The sequence below is a fragment of the Battus philenor genome, unplaced genomic scaffold (assembly GCF_028537555.1).
Source record: "Battus philenor isolate CCGP_79_NKW_IND1 unplaced genomic scaffold, ilBatPhil1.0.hap1 SCAF_30, whole genome shotgun sequence".
NCBI classification, from domain to species: domain Eukaryota; kingdom Metazoa; phylum Arthropoda; class Insecta; order Lepidoptera; family Papilionidae; genus Battus; species Battus philenor.
In genome coordinates, this window is record NW_027181694.1 from 2,467,790 (window position 1) to 2,487,292 (window position 19,503).

The window sequence follows — 19,503 nt, forward strand, 5'->3', positions numbered from 1 at the left end:
CAAGACATCTTTCCATCTCACACAACTACTAAGCGGGCTCGGGCACTGCAAGCAGTACTTGCACCGTTTTAAAATAATCGATAATGAGACTTGCCCATGTGACGGTTCCACAGACACAGACTTTTGATCACTTACTCAGACACTGCTCCCGATTAGCATCCGAAAGACGTAACCACGTGACCTTATGTGAAAACCTTAATATGCCTCCGTTCAACTTACCGGACCTTCTCAAGAAAAAATCTACAGGAGAATCTTTTGACGAGTTGGCCCGGCACATTGTCCTAAATCTCAAGGCATTTAATGGTCTGTAGCGCTTGGGAAGCGACTTGAAATAAAATAATGTTCCAACTAATATATAATTAAGTATTCTAAATTGTATTGTTAATATATATATATATATATATAAATTTTAGCTGTATTTAGCCATAAGGGAAAATTGTGTAAGAAAAATTGTAAAAAATTATAAAACGCTCTCGTGCCTCGCAGCTGGAAGAAGAAAGATCCGTATCAAATAGCGGCAACTCTCTCCCAACTGTCTGCGTTTAGTTAAAGCGAAAAATAAATATTGTAAAAACAGTAGCGATAGAAATTAGAATTAATAAAAAAAATCCATTTACACGCAACAAAAATGAGTTATTTCGACAGTTACTGCGACCATTAGGAACAGAATGGCTTAGGATATCTCTGCTAATAAGATGGAACATGTAAAAATATAGAATTAACAATCTCTGAACAATCACTAATATATATAATAAGACACTAATCGGTGTAACATGACTCCCGAAGATGCCCCGTGGAGGGGTGAAACACGTGTTGAGTGAATTAACGGTGGCAGTTGTATAATTTGCATTGTTTGCCGCATGCGTATTTATCAGCGAGCTGGCGGGCGGTGCACTTTATTGCACGACTACTGCTGCATGGCGGATGTAGCTATATATGGGTCCTTTTCTTACTTAGGATGAACTTTGGCATAATAACGCCTGAATCTATTAGATAGTGGAGATATTATTCATTCGTGCTTCGCCCGTATTTATACAACGTAGATGAAAAATTATATTTCTGCGGAATTCCCCTTTTTCGACGCTTCGCCAACGATGACGTAATGTTTCTCCTACACGCCCCCTCATAAATATACACACTTCTACTTCGGACTTCGTGTTGTTACTACTACAGACCTACCGACCCTAGGAAGAATCCTACAAAACTATTCAATTTTAATTTAATTTTTTAAACGTTCTAAATTCAAATATTAAAAAAAAAGTTTTTGGTAATAAATACAGATTGAATGGATATATTATCCTTGATCCTCCTTCACTTCTTATCTTCCACTACCAGCCCCAACTTTGGAATAACACAGGCTTATTCCAAGTTTTTTAAAAGCGCAACGTTGGAAGTTTTCTAAAGACACTGGATGCATTCTGGCTCTAATCGGCCTTATTGGAAATCCACTTTGTTGCACGACTTGCATTGCATGTGCGAAAGTGGCTAAATATTGGTCCTTTTCTTACTCTGGACAATCGTCTGAGTTATTTAAAATTTTAGCTAGATACATGATATCTGCCAACTCCCTGCGTTTCACTAAAGACAGGATGGTGACGCTTACATTCATTCAGATAATCACTGTCATGTTAGCCACGTTTATATTGAAATATATATATATATATATATATATATATATATATTCGTTAACATACTTTTTATGTGACCTCCGTTATTAGGGACCAAATAAAACCATTAGACCTAACAAATCAATAATTATTTCACGTCTATTTCCATTTATTTTAATCACATTTTTTCTGTCACTAAATCAGTTGTATATTCCTCTATTTTTCTTCACAATATCTCCCATTCTTCTGGAATACTAGCCTTCTTTTATACATCATTTCTCTTGCTTCTCCTTCGCTCCCAAAATAACACGCAAGCAAAATAAGCAGGTTTACATATAACAGTATATAAATAAAAAAAATCATTTTTATCTTGAAAGGAGGTTAATTTAAAAATGTTTTTGTTTAGGCTACGACGACATGCAAATACCAGGCAACGAACCATACGACACCTATCATCACAATGTAATTCATCACAATTTCGCGCAGGCAAATCCAGGTGAGGATATTGTATACATATTAATAATAACAATATTTAATTTCAGAATCACGCACCCATATATTGAAATTAAATTAAAATCATTTAAAACAATGTGCTTTTAACTTATTTTCTACAATATATAATTATTTAAGGCTTGTTAAAAAGTTTTAACGTATTTTGAAATTGTCATATAAAACTCCCGGGCATTACGAAGGCATATAATTTTTTAATCTATGTTGGTAGGGCTGTCTACAACATGCAAGCGTCTGTTTATCAAAAGTTTTATTGTCTCATTGTTAGTCGTTCAACCACCACATTTGCCTGATTTGGTTCCGTGTGACTCCTGGCTGTTCAGCAAACTCAAAAGTCCAATGCGGTGACGCCGATTTTTAAACGGTTTTATTTAGTTCGACTCGTACGGAATTTATTTGTTTATTTATTTGGGTCAAAATAAGAAATTGAAATTTAAGCACCTTCCCGTTATCAGATTGATCTGATATTTGGTACACACATTTAATTTAGATGACAATACAATATAATAAAATCATCACATTATAAATCTAAGATGGCCGCCGATACAAAATGGCGGACTACATATTTTTCCTTAACCCCCTCAATATGGGTATCAAATAAAAGGGCTACACTAGTAAAACACGATGATTATGTCAAAAATTAAAATTCAAGATGGACGCCGTTCCAATATGGCGGACTAGATACATATTTTTCCACAACCACCACAATATGGGTATCAAATAAAACCGTCTAAAAAACCGTTTAATTTAAAAGTTTTTATACCGATTTTTATTCACTATTGAGATAAAAACCGAATCGACAAAGGTTTTGTAGGCTGCATCGGAAAAAGACTGTTGCGACGGTTTTGAGAGCTGGAAAAAATGTGGGCAATAATGTGTTTTATCGAACATGGATTACTATGAAGTATGAAATTAATTTTGAAGAATAAATAAAGAATTTACATTTTAAAAGTAACTTTACCTTACTTTTATTACAAAAGTATATGCTATATTAATATGAGATAAAGATTTATGACGGCTGCCTTAAATCTTTTGCGATTCGGCGTGGTATTGGTACTCAGAGGACTCCGAAACTCCTTTGGAAAGTTGTTTGTGAGCAGTGACAATCCTATATAACTAATGCACAAAGCCTGAACTATATCCCGGGAATCAAATCTGCGATATACGATCGCAAGTCCCAATCCGTTATCAATGTTTGGATAGGAGGTTTATTTCCATTCATAGCAGAAAATTATTGTTCACACTGATAAGTACTTCCAAACGTGGAGCGCATATATATATATATATATATATATATATATATATATACTATTAGTATTATTATTTCATAAAATTCACAGACACGTACAGGCGCGGTATAGCGATTTCGGTAACATTAAAATACATAGACTCCCATAAATCAACGTCAAGACGAACTTTATTATATACATATATATATATATGTATATTTGTGAATTTTTCGAGTATTTATGTTGTTTGTGGAATATTTCTTTTATTTTATTTCCATGCTTTATATATACTTTATATTCCATGCATCGCCTCCACTTCTTTCGTCTTCACTTTTGAGTTTTAAAATTTCACGTTTATTATTTAAATAATTTGTTAAACAATTTATTTATTCTTAATTCTTATTAAATATCTATATCGCATTTAATTTCTATTTCTATTATCAAAGATATTTTACCACTCTTGTTTATTGTTTTCATTATTCTTCTTCTATTTTTTTATTTATTTATAAGTTCTTATTGTTATCTCTGTATTACCTTGTTGCAGAACTCCAAAAATGATTAAGATGATTTATACTGATTTAATTCCTGACTTTTTCCTCTGTTTGATTTTCGCTTTGCTTCGGATATATTTACAACGCAAACTTGTTTATTTCGGGCCGCGAGTTTGACACCCCTGATCTACGATAATACTTTAATTATCGTAGATCAGGGGTGCTTAACAATATCATTTACAGTTGCAACACAAAGTTTTCTAAGAGAAGTAAAGATTCGCTTTTTAATAACCTATTTACTACGAGGAAAACATAATAATAATAATAATTATAAATAGCATCAATTTACGTAACGAAAATTCACTTACAATTTATATGTAAAAGTAAATTAGCTTATTCAAAAGAATTAACTTTTATGAACTTATATTAAAAAATAAGTTAAATATACTAAAATTTAAGATAAAGAAAAAAAAATCAAATGAATTTCATATCTCTGAGCCTTATGTTTTCAGAGATATCGTCATTCCCACCAAATAAAAAGATTAGTCTGAAAATGCAACTTTTCAGGAGAGACGAAAAACTTAATATTGGTTTTGTCTCAAAAATTTTCTCTACATAAAGCAGTGAAAATATTTATAACGTAATAAATGTATCTATTCTTAGCATGCCGAACTGGAGTAAAGTTTTTACTTATTTCCTATAATCTTTATATTCATATTCATACTTTATTTCGTTTATTTAGAGAAAAAAAAATAACTTTGCATATCTTCGCCATTTTTAGCCAGAATATTATTGAAAAAATTGGGTGTATTGGAAGGATATGGTTGGTGCGACGTTTATCCTGATGAATCAGGTCATACGTGGAAATCTCTTATATATATATATATATATAAGAGATCTCACACGAGATCATATATATATATATATATATCAGAAATCTCTTATATATATATATATATATATATATATATATATATATAAGAGATTTCATTATATGTATATACATCATCATTTCATCATATGTATATACTAGCTATGCCTGCGACTCCATCCGCGAAGAATCTAACTAAAATATATTTAGTTTTTTTTTCTTTTCCGGACAAGATTTTTTCTAAAATAAAGGCTACTTTTATCATCATATTCATGTATGATTACTGTTAATAAATCACATAGATATGCTACCCTGCAAATGATATGAAATCGTGACTTTTGCTGTTCTAAAATTTTACAGAATATTAGTTTTCTTTTTTAAGAATTTTTTTAAAAGTGACCTACGAGTATAATACTTCATGTTACATCAGCTACCTTCCAGTATAAGTTCCGACAAAATCATTCCAGGTTTTGGCTCAGTCAAATAATATTCCAACTAGATTTCCAAGAACCAGATCCTTGATTTTTTGATGCCACTTCGGTTTTAAATGACAATTTCACTTTACTTTTTAATCATAGCATGTTTCATAGGGGGGCATAAGGTGCATGACACAAAAAAGGTTGGGAAGAATTGCTTTAGATGTAATACAGTAATACCCCGCTTTACGCGACCCCGTTATACGCGGTTTCACTATAACGCAAATTACAAATTTCGCGCTCAAATGCCTCGAATTACGCGAAGGAGTGCATATAAATATAATGTAGTCATCAACTTCTCTATGTTGTTTGACCATCTGTCAAACAATTAAAAACAGTGTTGGGTGTTGTGAACGTATTTTACAAGAACGTAAACAAAACGTTACCCAAAAGACAATAGATGTATTTTTCCGTAAAAAATTAGAGTATGTATTGCAAGTGTTCCTAGAATTAAAGTGATTGATTAAAATGATTTGTATTTATTTGTAATAATTTTTGACTATGTTTAACCATAAACCAACGTTATACGCGAATTTCAGTTAACGCGATTTTTTTGAAACGTATCCCTCGCGTAAAGCGGGGTATTACTGTTTTAAAATTTATTTGGATCAATTATTTCATACATGTATCATTTATAATATTGTCATCAATAGGTCTAGACTGCGAGATGCAGACTCTTCCGCTCCGATACGAGAGACCGTCTCCTTCTTCTTTCGTAAGAGTCGTTAAGAGAAGGACAACAGCGAATAAGAAGGAGAGGAGACGCACGCAGAGCATCAATACTGCGTTCACTGATCTCAGGGAGTGCATACCCAATGTACCTCCCGACACTAAGCTGTCCAAGGTAAGTGGGAGTACCTTCTTTGTTTAATAGTTCCACTGCTGGGATTCAAGTATTCTACCAGATATAAACAACAACCTTATTCGCATTGATTAGTCTAAAAAGTATAAAATGACTAGACAATGTCAATATAATTTCGGCTAAAATAAGTCCACTGTTGGACAGAAAAAAATCATAATGAACTATATAATTTAAAAATAAACATATAGATAAGATTTACATATATTCATAGTTTTAGTATTGATTAGAGATTAATTTAAAAAAAATAATTTAACTGAAAATTTCAGTTATAGCATCAACAGCTGGACAAAAAGGTCTCCTCCTATAGATTTCCAATAAGGCGGATTAGAAGCAGAACGCATCTAGTGCAGAGTTTCCCAAACTTTTTTGTGTCGTAGACCCCTTGCCATGTTAATCCGTGTTGGGTAGACCCCCTACTTACCTGATATTGATTTCCTGTAAATTTCTAACTGTAGTGAAGTTTAGTATTAATAACTTAAAGTAAAAACACATGTTAATTTATACATTTATTAATTGAATTTAAATTAAAACTACTCAAAATAAAATTTTGTATCTGTTATGTAAAATATACGTAATATTAAATGTTTTGATATTATAAGATAGTATGATGTAAGTAAATAGGTACTATCAGTGTATGTGTTGAGATCGACTATCGTGGACCCCCATTTTCATTTCATGGACCCCCAAATTTTTTTTCGCTGACGTAGACCCCTTGCAGGTTGTCATAGACCCCTAGGGTTCGATATAGACCACTTTGGGAATCACTGATCTAGTGTCTTTAGAAGACTTCCGACGTTGCGCTTTTAAAGGCCTGGAATAAGCCTGTGTTGTTCCAAAGTTGGGGCTGGTAGTGGAAGATAAGAAGTGAAGGAGGATCAAGGATAACTCCCTACAATCTGTATTTATTACCAAAAAGTTTTTTTTTAATATATGAATTTAGAACGTTTAAATAATAAACGCACAATTAAAATTAAAAAGTTTTGTAGGATTCTACCCAGGGCCAGTAGGTCTGTGGTAGTAACAACACGAAGTAGAAGTGTGTATATTTATGAGAAGGCGAGTAGGAGAAACATTACGTCAGCGGAGCGTTGAAAAAGGGGAATTCCACAGAAATATAATTGTTCATCTACGTTAGTATAAATACGGGCGAAGCACGAATGAATATCTCCACAATCTTATGGATACAGGCGTTATTTTGCGGAAGTCCATCCTAAGTAAGAAAAGGACTAATATATATAGCTACATAGGAAGTAGCCTTCCGCCATGCAGCAGTAGTCGTGCAATAAAGTGCACCGCCCGTCAGCCCGCTGATAAATGCGCATGCGGCAAACAATGCGAAATACACAACTACCACCGTTAAATCACTCGACACGTGTTTCACCCCTCCGCGGGGCATCCTCAGGAGTAATGTTACACCGATTAGTGCTAAACACAGAGTCCTCGTCTCCATTGACGTCCGATCATCGCATGAAAAAACTCGTGCGATGTACTGTACTGAATTGTAATAACAGTATGCGCGATCCAAGGTAGGATCAGTATCCTTCCATTGCCGAGTGGTCCACACTGCCCTGTAATCCTCACTCTACACGCACTTCACCAACATCAACACTGACACGACCAGGTAAGCCTCGTCTTAGCTGCCTTAACACGTTCACTGCGGGCCCAATTTTGAAGAACTTTCAGCTGGTGCGGCTGAGGTCGAATCAGCCTCAAGCTGAACTTCCTAGTAGTGCGGTTGTGGCCTTTTCTGCCTCATGTTCATCAATGTTTTTGCAGCCGCCACACTAGAGAGAAAACACGAGTTTTACGCGCCGCACCAGTGCAAAGTTTACCATGAGGCTGAATCGACCTCAAGCCGCAGTGAACGTGTTAACCTTCATTAGAATGTCAAATATAGGTTCTGAAACACGAACGCTTTAGTTTACAGCATAGTTCACGGACCCTTCCGCACCATATCAGACGAAGCCGTAAAAGCCTTAGGGCTAACAGGTCAAACATCTTCGAAACAGTACAGTACTGTAAATGAATATACACACTTCTACTTTCAGACTTCGAGATGTCATTAACCCAAGGTCTACCGGATATAGAAAGAATCACTAAGTTTATATAAATAACTAGCTGATACCGCAAACGTTGTTTTGCAAAAAAAGTTTTTAATTAACAAATGTAAGATAAGGGTTGATCGTAGAGGGGTGAAAATTTAGGTTTGTATGTATTTTTGTATGCTGTATCATAATAAAATAAAAACCAAAAAAATTGTCTAAAAAAATTAAAAATAAAATTCAGGGGTGGACCACCCTTATCACTTAGGGTTATGGAAAATAGATAGTAGCCGATTCTCAGACATACTGAATACGCATGTAAAATTTGGTAAAAATCGGTCAAGCCGTTTCGGAGGAGTTCAAGTTCGAACACCGTGACAGGAGAATTTTATATATTAGATAATGTGATCAAATCACAAATGAGATACATAGACGAGATAAAGTTACCGGTGTATCTCATCGGATTTGCAGGTTGAGGTGGCAGATGTTAGGTCAAGTAACGCTCTTCACTGCGCCTGTCTGTCTGTGGTCTTCACACCAGAACGCCACAGACGCAACTATTGAATCATTTCTATTATTTCATTGACTGGTTTCAGCCCATAGATTGAGACAAACATAATTCTCTCTAAAGGTATCTATAAATGTAAATTCACACGACTACATTTTTAACATGTTTTTATTTCTAATCAACAATATATTCACCTTCGTTATCAACAACCTTATGCCACCTAATAAACAAATTTTCAATTCCGTAGCGGTAAAAATCTTCAATTGATTTTTCTGTAAAGTATGTCGACAGAAACGACATTACTTTCCGGTTCCCGTAAATTATAACTAATCGATGTCAAGTTTATTCTACTACCTGTTCGGATGATAAAAGCCTCTGATCTGATATAAACAGGCAGAAAACATTGAAAAAACCTGGAGTCGAACATCATTCCGAAGATGTGCCATCTTCTATAAAGTCATATCGTTATTTCAGCCCATAGAAGCTCACTGAGAGTCATAGGCCTCAAAAGACATCTTTGAAGGGATATACCAGAATCGCCAACCTTGACAGGTGAGTTGGCGATCAGTGTAATATTATGGTACCCAGAGGACGCTGCTATCATTCCTCTGGAAACATATATATGCGTAGTGGTAATTCTATATAATTATCGCACAAAATGATAATTATTTAAGACTGTATCCCCGACAACAAACAAACCCACAACATAGAATCAACTTGCTGCTATTTACCCATGTCTTATTGATATATAAAACACCTAAAATATATCACTATGTATATTAATTCATTAATTATCTAAAGTTATAATACCACTATAAACTATTTTTTATCTAGTCATATATATTGTTAAAAGTAAAAGTTATTTATTTTTATTTTAAATAAAACTTTCGTTACTCAGGGGTGTCAAACTCGCGGATCGCATGCCGCATACGGTTTCCAGTCAATAATAATAATTATTATTATTATCATAGCCTTTTTATTTGCATAACGAATAATATATTATACAATTATATCACATTCTTAATTATTACGTAATATGTGAATGCATTAAAATATAATATTACTATTAATAATCATTAATTTATAATTCCAATCATAACGAAGGAAAACTTTAAAATAGCGCGAATTTTGGCGTTAGTGAACTCCATGTTTACACGTCTATAACTGTTGAACGCAATATCCAAACTAATCATGCATAGCATCGTTTTGTAGGTTATGTCAAGACCTTTCAAATTTTGTATAGTATTGCCAGATACGAGCTCTGTAGCGCTTTGTACATAGCCGCGAAATTCAAAAGACAAAAAGGCGGAAGGGAGATATTTGACAACCTATTATTTTAAATCATAAATAAATGAAAAAGAATCAAAATCAGAATGAATTTTTATAAATCATAAATCATTATGGCTCCCCTCTACGGGTAAAGGCCTCCTCCATTTTGCTTCAAATCTGTCTTTTGCTTCGATGATCCAGTTTTTACCAGCCCTGCTTTTTATTTCATCCATTTTTACTTTGGTCTACCTCCTAAACTTTTATTTCTTGGTCCTTGCCAGGTAGTTAGTTTTGGTGTCCGTTTTTCCTAGTCCATGCGTGCAATATGACCCATAAAATTCTGTTTTAGTTTTTTAGAATATTCTAAAACGTTTTTGATTTTTGTTGTTTTCCTTCAGTCAACATAAAATTCTATCTGGCCGAAATGGAAACAAGGGCAGTTGTAGCCCAACGATAGAGGATATTTAACACGTTCACTGCGGGCCCAATTTTGAAGAACTTTCAGCTGGTGCGGCTGAGGTCGAATCAGCCTCAAGCTGAACTTCCTAGTAGTGCAGTTGAGGCCTTTTCTGCCTCATGTTTCAATCATTTTTTTTACAATATTGAGTCAATGCTTCGCAGATATAAAGAAAGTTATATTTGTCTTTGTCATACCTCATACGGTTGAGTGTAAACAGCCGCCGCACTAGAGAGAAAACACCAGTTTTACGCGCCGCACCAGTGCAAAGTCTACCATGAGGCTGAATCGGCCTCAAGCCGCAGTGAACGTGTTAATAAGACTTGCGGACGTAGGTCGCGGATTTAATTCCCGGAATATAGTCTTATGTCACACTTTGTGCATTAATTACATAAGATTTACAATGCTCACAAACAAGTTTCTACAAGATGGGCAGCAGTGTTCTGTTGTACGTACCATAATACCACACCAGTGGTGTACCAAGAACTTTTGCCGGCCGGGGCGATCTCCAGTTTGCCGCCCCTTCTATTATAAGTCAATCAAATAGTGGTTTTTTATAAATTAATACACATAAATAAATTATTAAGTTATTTAATCAATATTAATTAATACACAGAGTAAATTTTTTTAGACATATGTGTATGCACTCGTAAACATATTTATATAATATCTACTCTTCTTTCTAGCTTTCATACTAGAAAAATCGTGTATAATGCTCACAAAATTAAAATTATTTGTAATTTCTTGTTCTATTGGCAATATTGCAAGAGTTTTTGGTCTTAATTGACTCATTGTAGAACGAAGATAATTTTTTATCAACTTCAATTTTGAGAAGCTTCTTTCGCAACTACCGACACTGATTGAAATTGTTAAAAAAATTTTTAACAAAATTACAATGTTGGGAACAGAATTTTAATTTATTATTCAAGAAAGAAAATAAATATGAAATGAATATGTTGCTTTTTACAACTACAAGTAAATTTAAAAAATGCCGCCCCAAGGTAAGTGCCGCCCGGTGCGGACCGCACCCACCGCCCCCCCCTAGGTACGCCACTGTACCACACTACGATCATCAATCCGTGTGTCAAGTTATTTTATGTACCTATATCTTGAAATAGGCTATAAGTAGAAACTGTAACAACATTGCGTCAATTATAAAAGAAGTCTCCGCAAAGAAAATTTCTGCTGAGATATAAATATAGTATCAGAGAAGAAATATCATACACACACATATATATATGTGTGTGTATATGAGTTGCTAGATATCACTTCAAAACTAGTCACGAAACTGAATACCAATGGATGTTTAATGTTTTTTGTCTCTTTCTATCATCTTATTTTTGGAACAGGAATATTAATCTTCTTTTACACTTTCACTTGTCCTTTACAATTTCTCTCTTTCTTCCTTCTTTCAACCTTCATATTTTCCATCACTCTCATAGCATTCATTTATATTACACCCCCGCATCGCCTCCCATCCCTCGCCAGATTTCTTGTTATACACGATTATGTTATGCTTAATTACATCACCCATCACCCTGCAACAAAACCGCAAGGAACTGTGACGGCTCCCTTCCTCCTCAAAAAAAAAGAAGCGATGATGCTGCAAGCAATGTTCTTAACCATTTCCATTACACAAGCCACTCTAAACCCTCCATACTCATGACAGCTAGTAATTACGTCCACCACGGTCAAGTCCACCGTTGGACATAATTTCAATGTTAGATTTAGGGAAAAAAAGCTGAGAAATAAGTTAAAATGAAGAAAAAATTTTAAGCTTATAAATGCGCGAGACGATTGTATCACTATCAAAGACTTAGTGGATAATGTAAAAGGTATTTAGAAAGTAATTATGGTTCGTGTAATAATCCATTATAAACAATTAAGGTATTTCTGCAGTAACATCACTACCTATTTGACCGTCGAATAAATCGTCACATGTATATTATATATAAATAAAAAAAAACAAATACGAAGAAACTTTTATCACGCTTATATTTAGATACGTTTATTCCTATTGACCTATTTATTTTTAAATCGATAAAATTCTTATTATGAGGATTTAGTAATGCATAAATAAATTTCTACGTATTGAATAAATAAGACGATTTCGTTTTAATATAATTGCAGAAATAAAAATTGCATATGTAGATTTCATTCTATATAAATTTAAATTTGGAATTCCAAATCGATAAACCAAAAGAGGTTTAAAATTGCCAAAATTAAGAATAAATAATTCCATTTATAAATTACGAACTAGATTAGAAGATGTCAAATAACCTGTATGCTATCTCATTTATACTTGTACGCCCGCCAGATGGTGCGAAAGAGATCGCAGAGCATCAACACTGCGTTCTCGAACCTCAGGGACAGAATACCAAGCGTTCTACCCGATACAAAGATGACCAAGGTCAGTTATATTATAAATAAATTAACTCTGAAACGTTTCAAATGTCTTAATTAGAGAAATGTAGTACAATGAATAAAATAGACATGGATTTTTAATAAAAGCATACTTGAATGACACTTCTAATGTATTCTTTTTATTTTATTGAGGCACAGATAACAAACAGAAATATAAAAAAATATATGTAGGAAGTCGAGATTAAAAATAAGCGACTAATTTAAAAAATTCTTTTAAAAAACAAAACACGTTGTCTCGTTTTAATTACTGTTTTGACAGCCTTTCTTAGACATTAGTAATAAAAGAGCGTCTAAAAATTAGAAAAAAAAAAGTAAAAGGTAACAGAATATTCAGCCTACTCCAATACACACACACATATATTATTATATGTGAGTGTGTATGTATAGTTATAGTTTTAGGTTTTATTTAGGTCAATTGCCCACAAAATAGGAACTTTACCCACATAAACTGTAAATAAAAAAAAAATTATATCCATTATAGAAGGGCAACATTAGCCTATTACATTCACCCTACTATTTGATATATACGACGAACTTAAATTAAAAATAAATAATTTAAACTACAAATTGAAATACATACAATTTTTTTATTGAAATTTAACATTATTATTTTAAACTATTTTTTTGGGAACAGGGTTTTGTTCGAGCAATAATTTTTTCAGTTCTCTTTTTATTTAAAAGTTTCTTTCTCTTCTTTCGCTATTTAACATTTGCTCTGTTACATTATTCATTTATCTTTATACCTTTTATTCATCACCTTACATCGTATCCTCATTCATACAGTTTAGGTTCATTTTATTGTTTTTTATCTTCAGTTTTATTTACATTTATTTTGTTTTCTTATTTTAATATTTATTCGCATTTACATTATTATTATTAATTATTAGCCGATCGTTTTAATCTAACGTTTATTCCTTTCTATAACGCTATCTACAATCCTCCTTCAGAATCTGAGAAAGTGTGTTCTGCTTCCTTCATCAGCTATTATGGAGACAATTATTGCCTCTTAAATCTTTATACTTACTCGGTATTCGGACTCGATTCGGACCCTCCCGAATGCGGGACTGTCAGCGACCAAGTGGATCATGGTCTGGTCCACACTCGGTTCATGGAAGCACGAGGGGTCCTCCCTGATATAAATAATGGTTAGGTTAGGTTAGAAAGGAACTTACTTTTAAGTCTGGGTTCACTGGAATAAGGCTAAGGTATTTGTTGCCTGTTGTAAAAGGCGACTAAAAGGCTATTTGATCCCTAGGGGTCGATATAGACTACTTTGGGAATCACTGTTCTAACTTTTGACTAATAAACGTCTCGCAAATGTTATAGACAGTCATGCCAATCTAGGAAAAATAATCAATACCTTCCTACTGCCCGACAGTTTTAAATGACAAATTCACCTTACATTTTTAACACAGGTATTGTCAGGTTCCCTGGCCTCTGTTAAATGTAACTTTGACAAATTTTTAAATGTAATATAATTTTAAATTATCTTTATAAGGTTATTTTTGTCAATTTTTCACGATTTTTTCAATTAAAAAATACAAATACACGCAGTTTGTTGGAGAAAATAGTCGCTCTTATACATATTTTTTACCAGAATGAATATACGTAGATGTATTACATTTACATGCATTTATTTAATTATTAAAAAGCTTAATATATTTACATTATACTTTGTGAAGAGTAATTACATCGGAGTTCTACACTTAAAGTGACATCTCGTTAGAAATTTATTTTGTTTAATATCAATGTCGAATATCTTCGAGCTCTTGGATGATAGTTCCTTGCGAATGGTGTCATATACTTTTCTTTGTTCGGTCTGTCTGGTTGGATAATGTCATTCGGTCATTTATTAATATTGTTGAATACTCCGAGTTTTGAATCGAATAATAAAAAATATACCGCACTTCTTGTCCTGCCCTAGAAGGATTCTAGTTCAGATCCTAAAAATTTCTCCCTCCCAAATGAATCCCTGATGCAGAAAAGTAGACAGTTTTTGTTATATAATCTCTTTTATCCACAGATCAAAACACTTCGCCTGGCCACATCTTATATCTCATATCTTCTGAAAGTCCTCGAATCTGATGGAGAACCAGCTGGCGGTTTCAGAGCAGAGCTTCATCACACACCGCCGAGGAGAAGAACTACTGATCCTACTGTGCAGGTAATAAAATTTTGTTTTTTGCATTTCAAACAGTAAATAAGGTGATGATAACATAGTAAGAAAAAGCGTTGTCAAAATTCGGATTCATACCTTCGTTTCAGCCCAAGAATGCATAGGCTTATTGCAATGCATAGATATCCCAAAGATATTTACCATAATCGCCACGCCTAGAAGGATGCTTAGCGATGGCAGTGTGGTATTATGGTACGCAGTCGTTGCTGGATCCTCTAGGAACTTATTTGTGATCAGTGGCAATACTATACATTATAAAAAAATGTGTAAAGTCTCATAAAAGAGATACATTTTACTTTAAAGAAAATTTTATACATATAAGTTCATTGTACAGATCATTTATATTGTAATAAATAAATATTTTTTTCTATATTATACTAGAGTGGTAAAGGCGGTGTATAAAATCTACATTGTCTATAGGTTACTTCTCAATACGTATTTAATAACATATTATTTATACCTCAAAACATAAATATATATATAAAAAAATAAACTCAGATTTATAAATCCATATGTCTGTGTGTACGCATACATAATAGTTTCACAAGGTATCATAGACCTTTAATTTCGCATTTATAAATCTAAAATTAAAAAATTATTATCAAATAAATCTATGTATAGCATTCAAGAGTGTTTAGTTGATCGAAATATTTGGAACTTGGATTATTAGGTCAATCGTCGTATCAGCCCATAGAGGTCCTCTGCAAGACAGGCCCCCCCCAAAGATATCTATGGGGGGATATACCATAATCGCCACTCATGTCTGGCCAGTTGGCGATCCCAGCCAATCCTCTAGAAACTTATATCTGAACAATAGTATATAGCAATTCTATACAATTAAGGCACAGTGAGAAAATAGATTTGCATCTGTGAATCGAACAAAAAGTCACGGTTCACTAACCCTGGACTACTAATGCGTATATAAATAAATAAGTCATCACAATCAACTTTGTCGTGGTGATGATATATGTGTACATCAATAGGACCTTCGACTACCTTAGCATACGTTCAACGCTACAGGTGGTTACTAGACTGTTAATGTAACCTTGACTTGACTTCGTCGAATTTGCAAAGGTTTCTTTTGAAAAATTATATGTTTTAACAATCCAAAACGCCTCACCCCTTCATTCCCCTTAACCAATATAGTTAATAATTAGAAAGTTGAATTCACAGTAACCATCGAAGGTACAGTTTTAAAGGCAAAGGCTAGTGTATATACAAATGCAAGATATTGTTTATTAAATGTTTCGGTGTTCAAAGCTCTTCACGTCGTCTCACTCGAGAAGGTATCTCAGCATCCGTCAAGTTTAATATGAAGTTAGACGGTAGCCGGCGCCACAGCTTTCTCGTCCAAGTGCAGAGAGATAAGAAGATATTTTTCCCGAGTGAACTTACTAATGCATTCGAGTGTTCCACTTGTGTTGGATGTACGTTTGTACTTATTATCGTATTTATCTTAAAATTAGTTTCTCGTGTCACGTGTTCGATACTCAAAACAAATACGAACATATTTAAAATCAACCTGTCTTATATACAGCGTGAATTTTTTTTATATTCGTTCTTCCATTTGTGTGGGCTGGGACGTTACAGTTTCGGGATAAAATATATTTTTTCAATCTTTTTATTTTTTTTCTTTACAACAACTTTTTTACTTCATCTACAGCTGGTAACATTTGGTTTATATTTTTTTTACTTTTACTTTTATTTATATATTTAATTACCAATTATGTATTTGACCATTTATCCTGTAATAAGGCTTTATGCGACCCTTTTTTTTATTCTTTATTTTACTTTTGTGTACAGCGTGATTTGTTATAGGTATACAAGATTCAAATGTGCTCATTTTTGAGAAAAGTGTTATACTAATTTATTTTCTCTTTTGGAAAGCGAATAGTTTTGGATGTATTTTTAATATAAATACATTTATTTTCAAGTTTATGCACATATTTATAACAAGTTACAAATTTTTGTTGGCTAGTTAGAGATGCATTTTGTTTAAAATCTAATCTTTAATTTTGTTTGCTATATATATATTGTATAACTGTGATAAAAAAGTAAGATGAATTTGTAAAGAAATTTCAATTTTTTTTATTAATTTTTTCAAATCAATTTCATCGCCTCTAAAGTAACCCCCGTGTGATGAAATTGCCAACGCCTTTTCCAGTCTTTCCTTATAGACTTCAAGACCTTATTCGACTTTTCTCATTTTCATTTCCTTATCATGTCAAAACGGTGTCCCTGCATTAGCCTTTTGAGTTTGCTGAACAACCAGAATCCCACGGAGCCCAATCAGGCGAACTCGGAGACAATTAAACTTTTTGACAAACAGACGCTTGGCTAATGTTATAGACATTCCTACTAACCTAAGAAAAAAACCTGCCTTCCTTATGCCTGGGAGTTTTAAATAACAATAGCTATTACACATATTAAAAAATATTTGTGTGTATATATATATATATATATATATATTTATATATGTACTAGACCCTTAGCTAACCATTACTCGGCATAATTTAACACGTTCACTGCGGGCCCAATTTTGAAGAACTTTCAGCTGGTGCGGCTGAGGTCGAATCAGCCTCAAGCTGAACTTCCTAGTAGTGCGGTTGAGGCATTTTCTGCCTCATGTTCATCAATATTTTTTTACAATATTGAGTCAATGCTTCGCAGACATAAAGAAAGCTATATTTGTCTTTGTCATACCTCATACGGTTGAGTGTAAACAGCCGCCGCACTAGAGAGAAAACACGAGTTTTACGCGCCGCACCAGTGTAAAGTTTACCATGAGGCTGAATCGACCTCAAGCCGCAGAGAACGTGTTAATATAATACAATGATAATAATAAAGATGGTATATATACGAGTAATTGGTGATGAGTTTACAAGATTAAAGCTTTTCTGTCCCACACTACCCACAGAGATAACGCTCTACGAAGCCGAAATTAGCCGATTGTCTCTTTCCAAAGGTGGATGTGCAATATCTATCGCCGGATACTGTATATTCTTTCTATATTTAAATTCTCAAAGCCTTATGTTGCCAGTGACAAAGTAATTTTTAAATTATTAAGTAAGACGAAAAAGTTGATAGAAAGTGAACAAAATAATCTAATTTTAGCGCTATAATTTTAAAAAATATATTTGAAAATCGAATGCTTAGAACGCAAATCCAACTTACTTTTTAATTTTTTTTGTACCATTGACATTTAAGGATCGAATATGAAGGTTATCGTGTCCGATTTGTATAAGAGAGAGAGAGAAATATAGAGAGAGGGAGTCATAAGAATAAGGTTAATAGTAAAGAGCAGGGTTGGCCAAACTGCGGCCTACAAGCCACATGCGGCTCTTCGAACGATTATTTTTGGCTCCGATTGATTGTCGAATTATTTCAATATTTAAATTTATATAACCCATGTCAGCTCCAGGGAAATTGAAACAAATTACTGGTGTAAATAATTAATATTATTCTACCAGTGATTTAGCAAAATACATACAAACACCGATCATAATTAACTAACCGGCATCTTAAGTATTATTAGGAGTGCTGTCAAATACGTGTGCATATATCTAACTTCAATACAAATGTTTTGTACTTTTATTTAAATAATTTTAATATATACTAGCTGACCCGGCCACGCGTTGCTGTGAAAATTTAAAAAGCGGAAATAATTGAATTATACGGTATTTCGTTCACTACAAAATAAATTTAATTAATTTTATAGCGTCAACAACACGTGGTAATTATGCTGTTAAAATGTAGCTTATATGACACGTTCGTAGATTTACCATAGCAGCGCCATCTATTGATTACTTACTCAACCCAGTCGAAAGGTATCGACATCTGTTAGAATCATTTGGAGTTAACAGATAATTGTGACTGTCAAATAATAACGGACAATAATTAGCAATAAATTAAAATTGCGACTATAATTTGAGATTTAAACTATCCTATCTCTCAAGTTAGATCGAACTGCACATGGTGTGCGAATTTTATTATAATCGGTTAAGTGGTTTAGAAGTCCATTGAGTATAAACATTGTGACACGAGATTTATATATATTAAGATGATTTTTGTAAAATTTTCTAGTAAAAAAATATAAAAATTCGAAAAATGGCTCGCATTATCAAAAAGCTTGGTCACCCCTGGTATAGAGCATCTATCTTCGAATCACCTTTTCTATTTTATTGACTTTCGTAATATGTGTTTCGTCCGAATTTAAATAAAGAATTTATGCCCAATTCTTATTTGATACGTTCTTTTTTTGAAATAATTATACTTTTTTTACCGATTTTTTTATTTTAACAGAGATTCAGACTTTTTTTAATTATCATTTTGACAGTATTTACTAAAACTTATCTATTCAGGAAAAAACAATTGGGGATATACTATGTTAGGTTAGGATAGTATTCTTGATGTAGTCCATAATAAACATGTACTTTTGACATCAAGTAACTATGAGTTGTTACAAAACCGTTTTTTATTTCCATTTATTTTAAAAAAATGTTTTCGTTAATTTCATTACGTTTAAAAAAAATTACTGTTTAAAAAAAAAACAACAGCTGGATATACTTCCTTCTGACACAA

At 33.2% G+C, this 19,503-nt stretch overlaps 1 protein-coding gene across 2 annotated transcripts in view; it reads left to right on the forward strand.

Moving 5' to 3' along the window:
- LOC137927411 (uncharacterized) overlaps positions 1–19,503 on the forward strand; it is a 42,208-nt gene that overhangs the window by 13,384 nt on the left and 9,321 nt on the right. The window contains exons 4-7 of one of the 2 annotated variants that reach the window (XM_068771212.1): positions 2,014–2,103; positions 5,838–6,028; positions 12,640–12,732; positions 14,770–14,910. In XM_068771212.1, coding sequence (XP_068627313.1) covers positions 2,014–2,103; positions 5,838–6,028; positions 12,640–12,732; positions 14,770–14,910 — 515 coding nt within the window. The remainder of the gene's footprint in view (positions 1–2,013; positions 2,104–5,837; positions 6,029–12,639; positions 12,733–14,769; positions 14,911–19,503) is intronic. The other variant, XM_068771213.1, reaches the window with a different exon arrangement.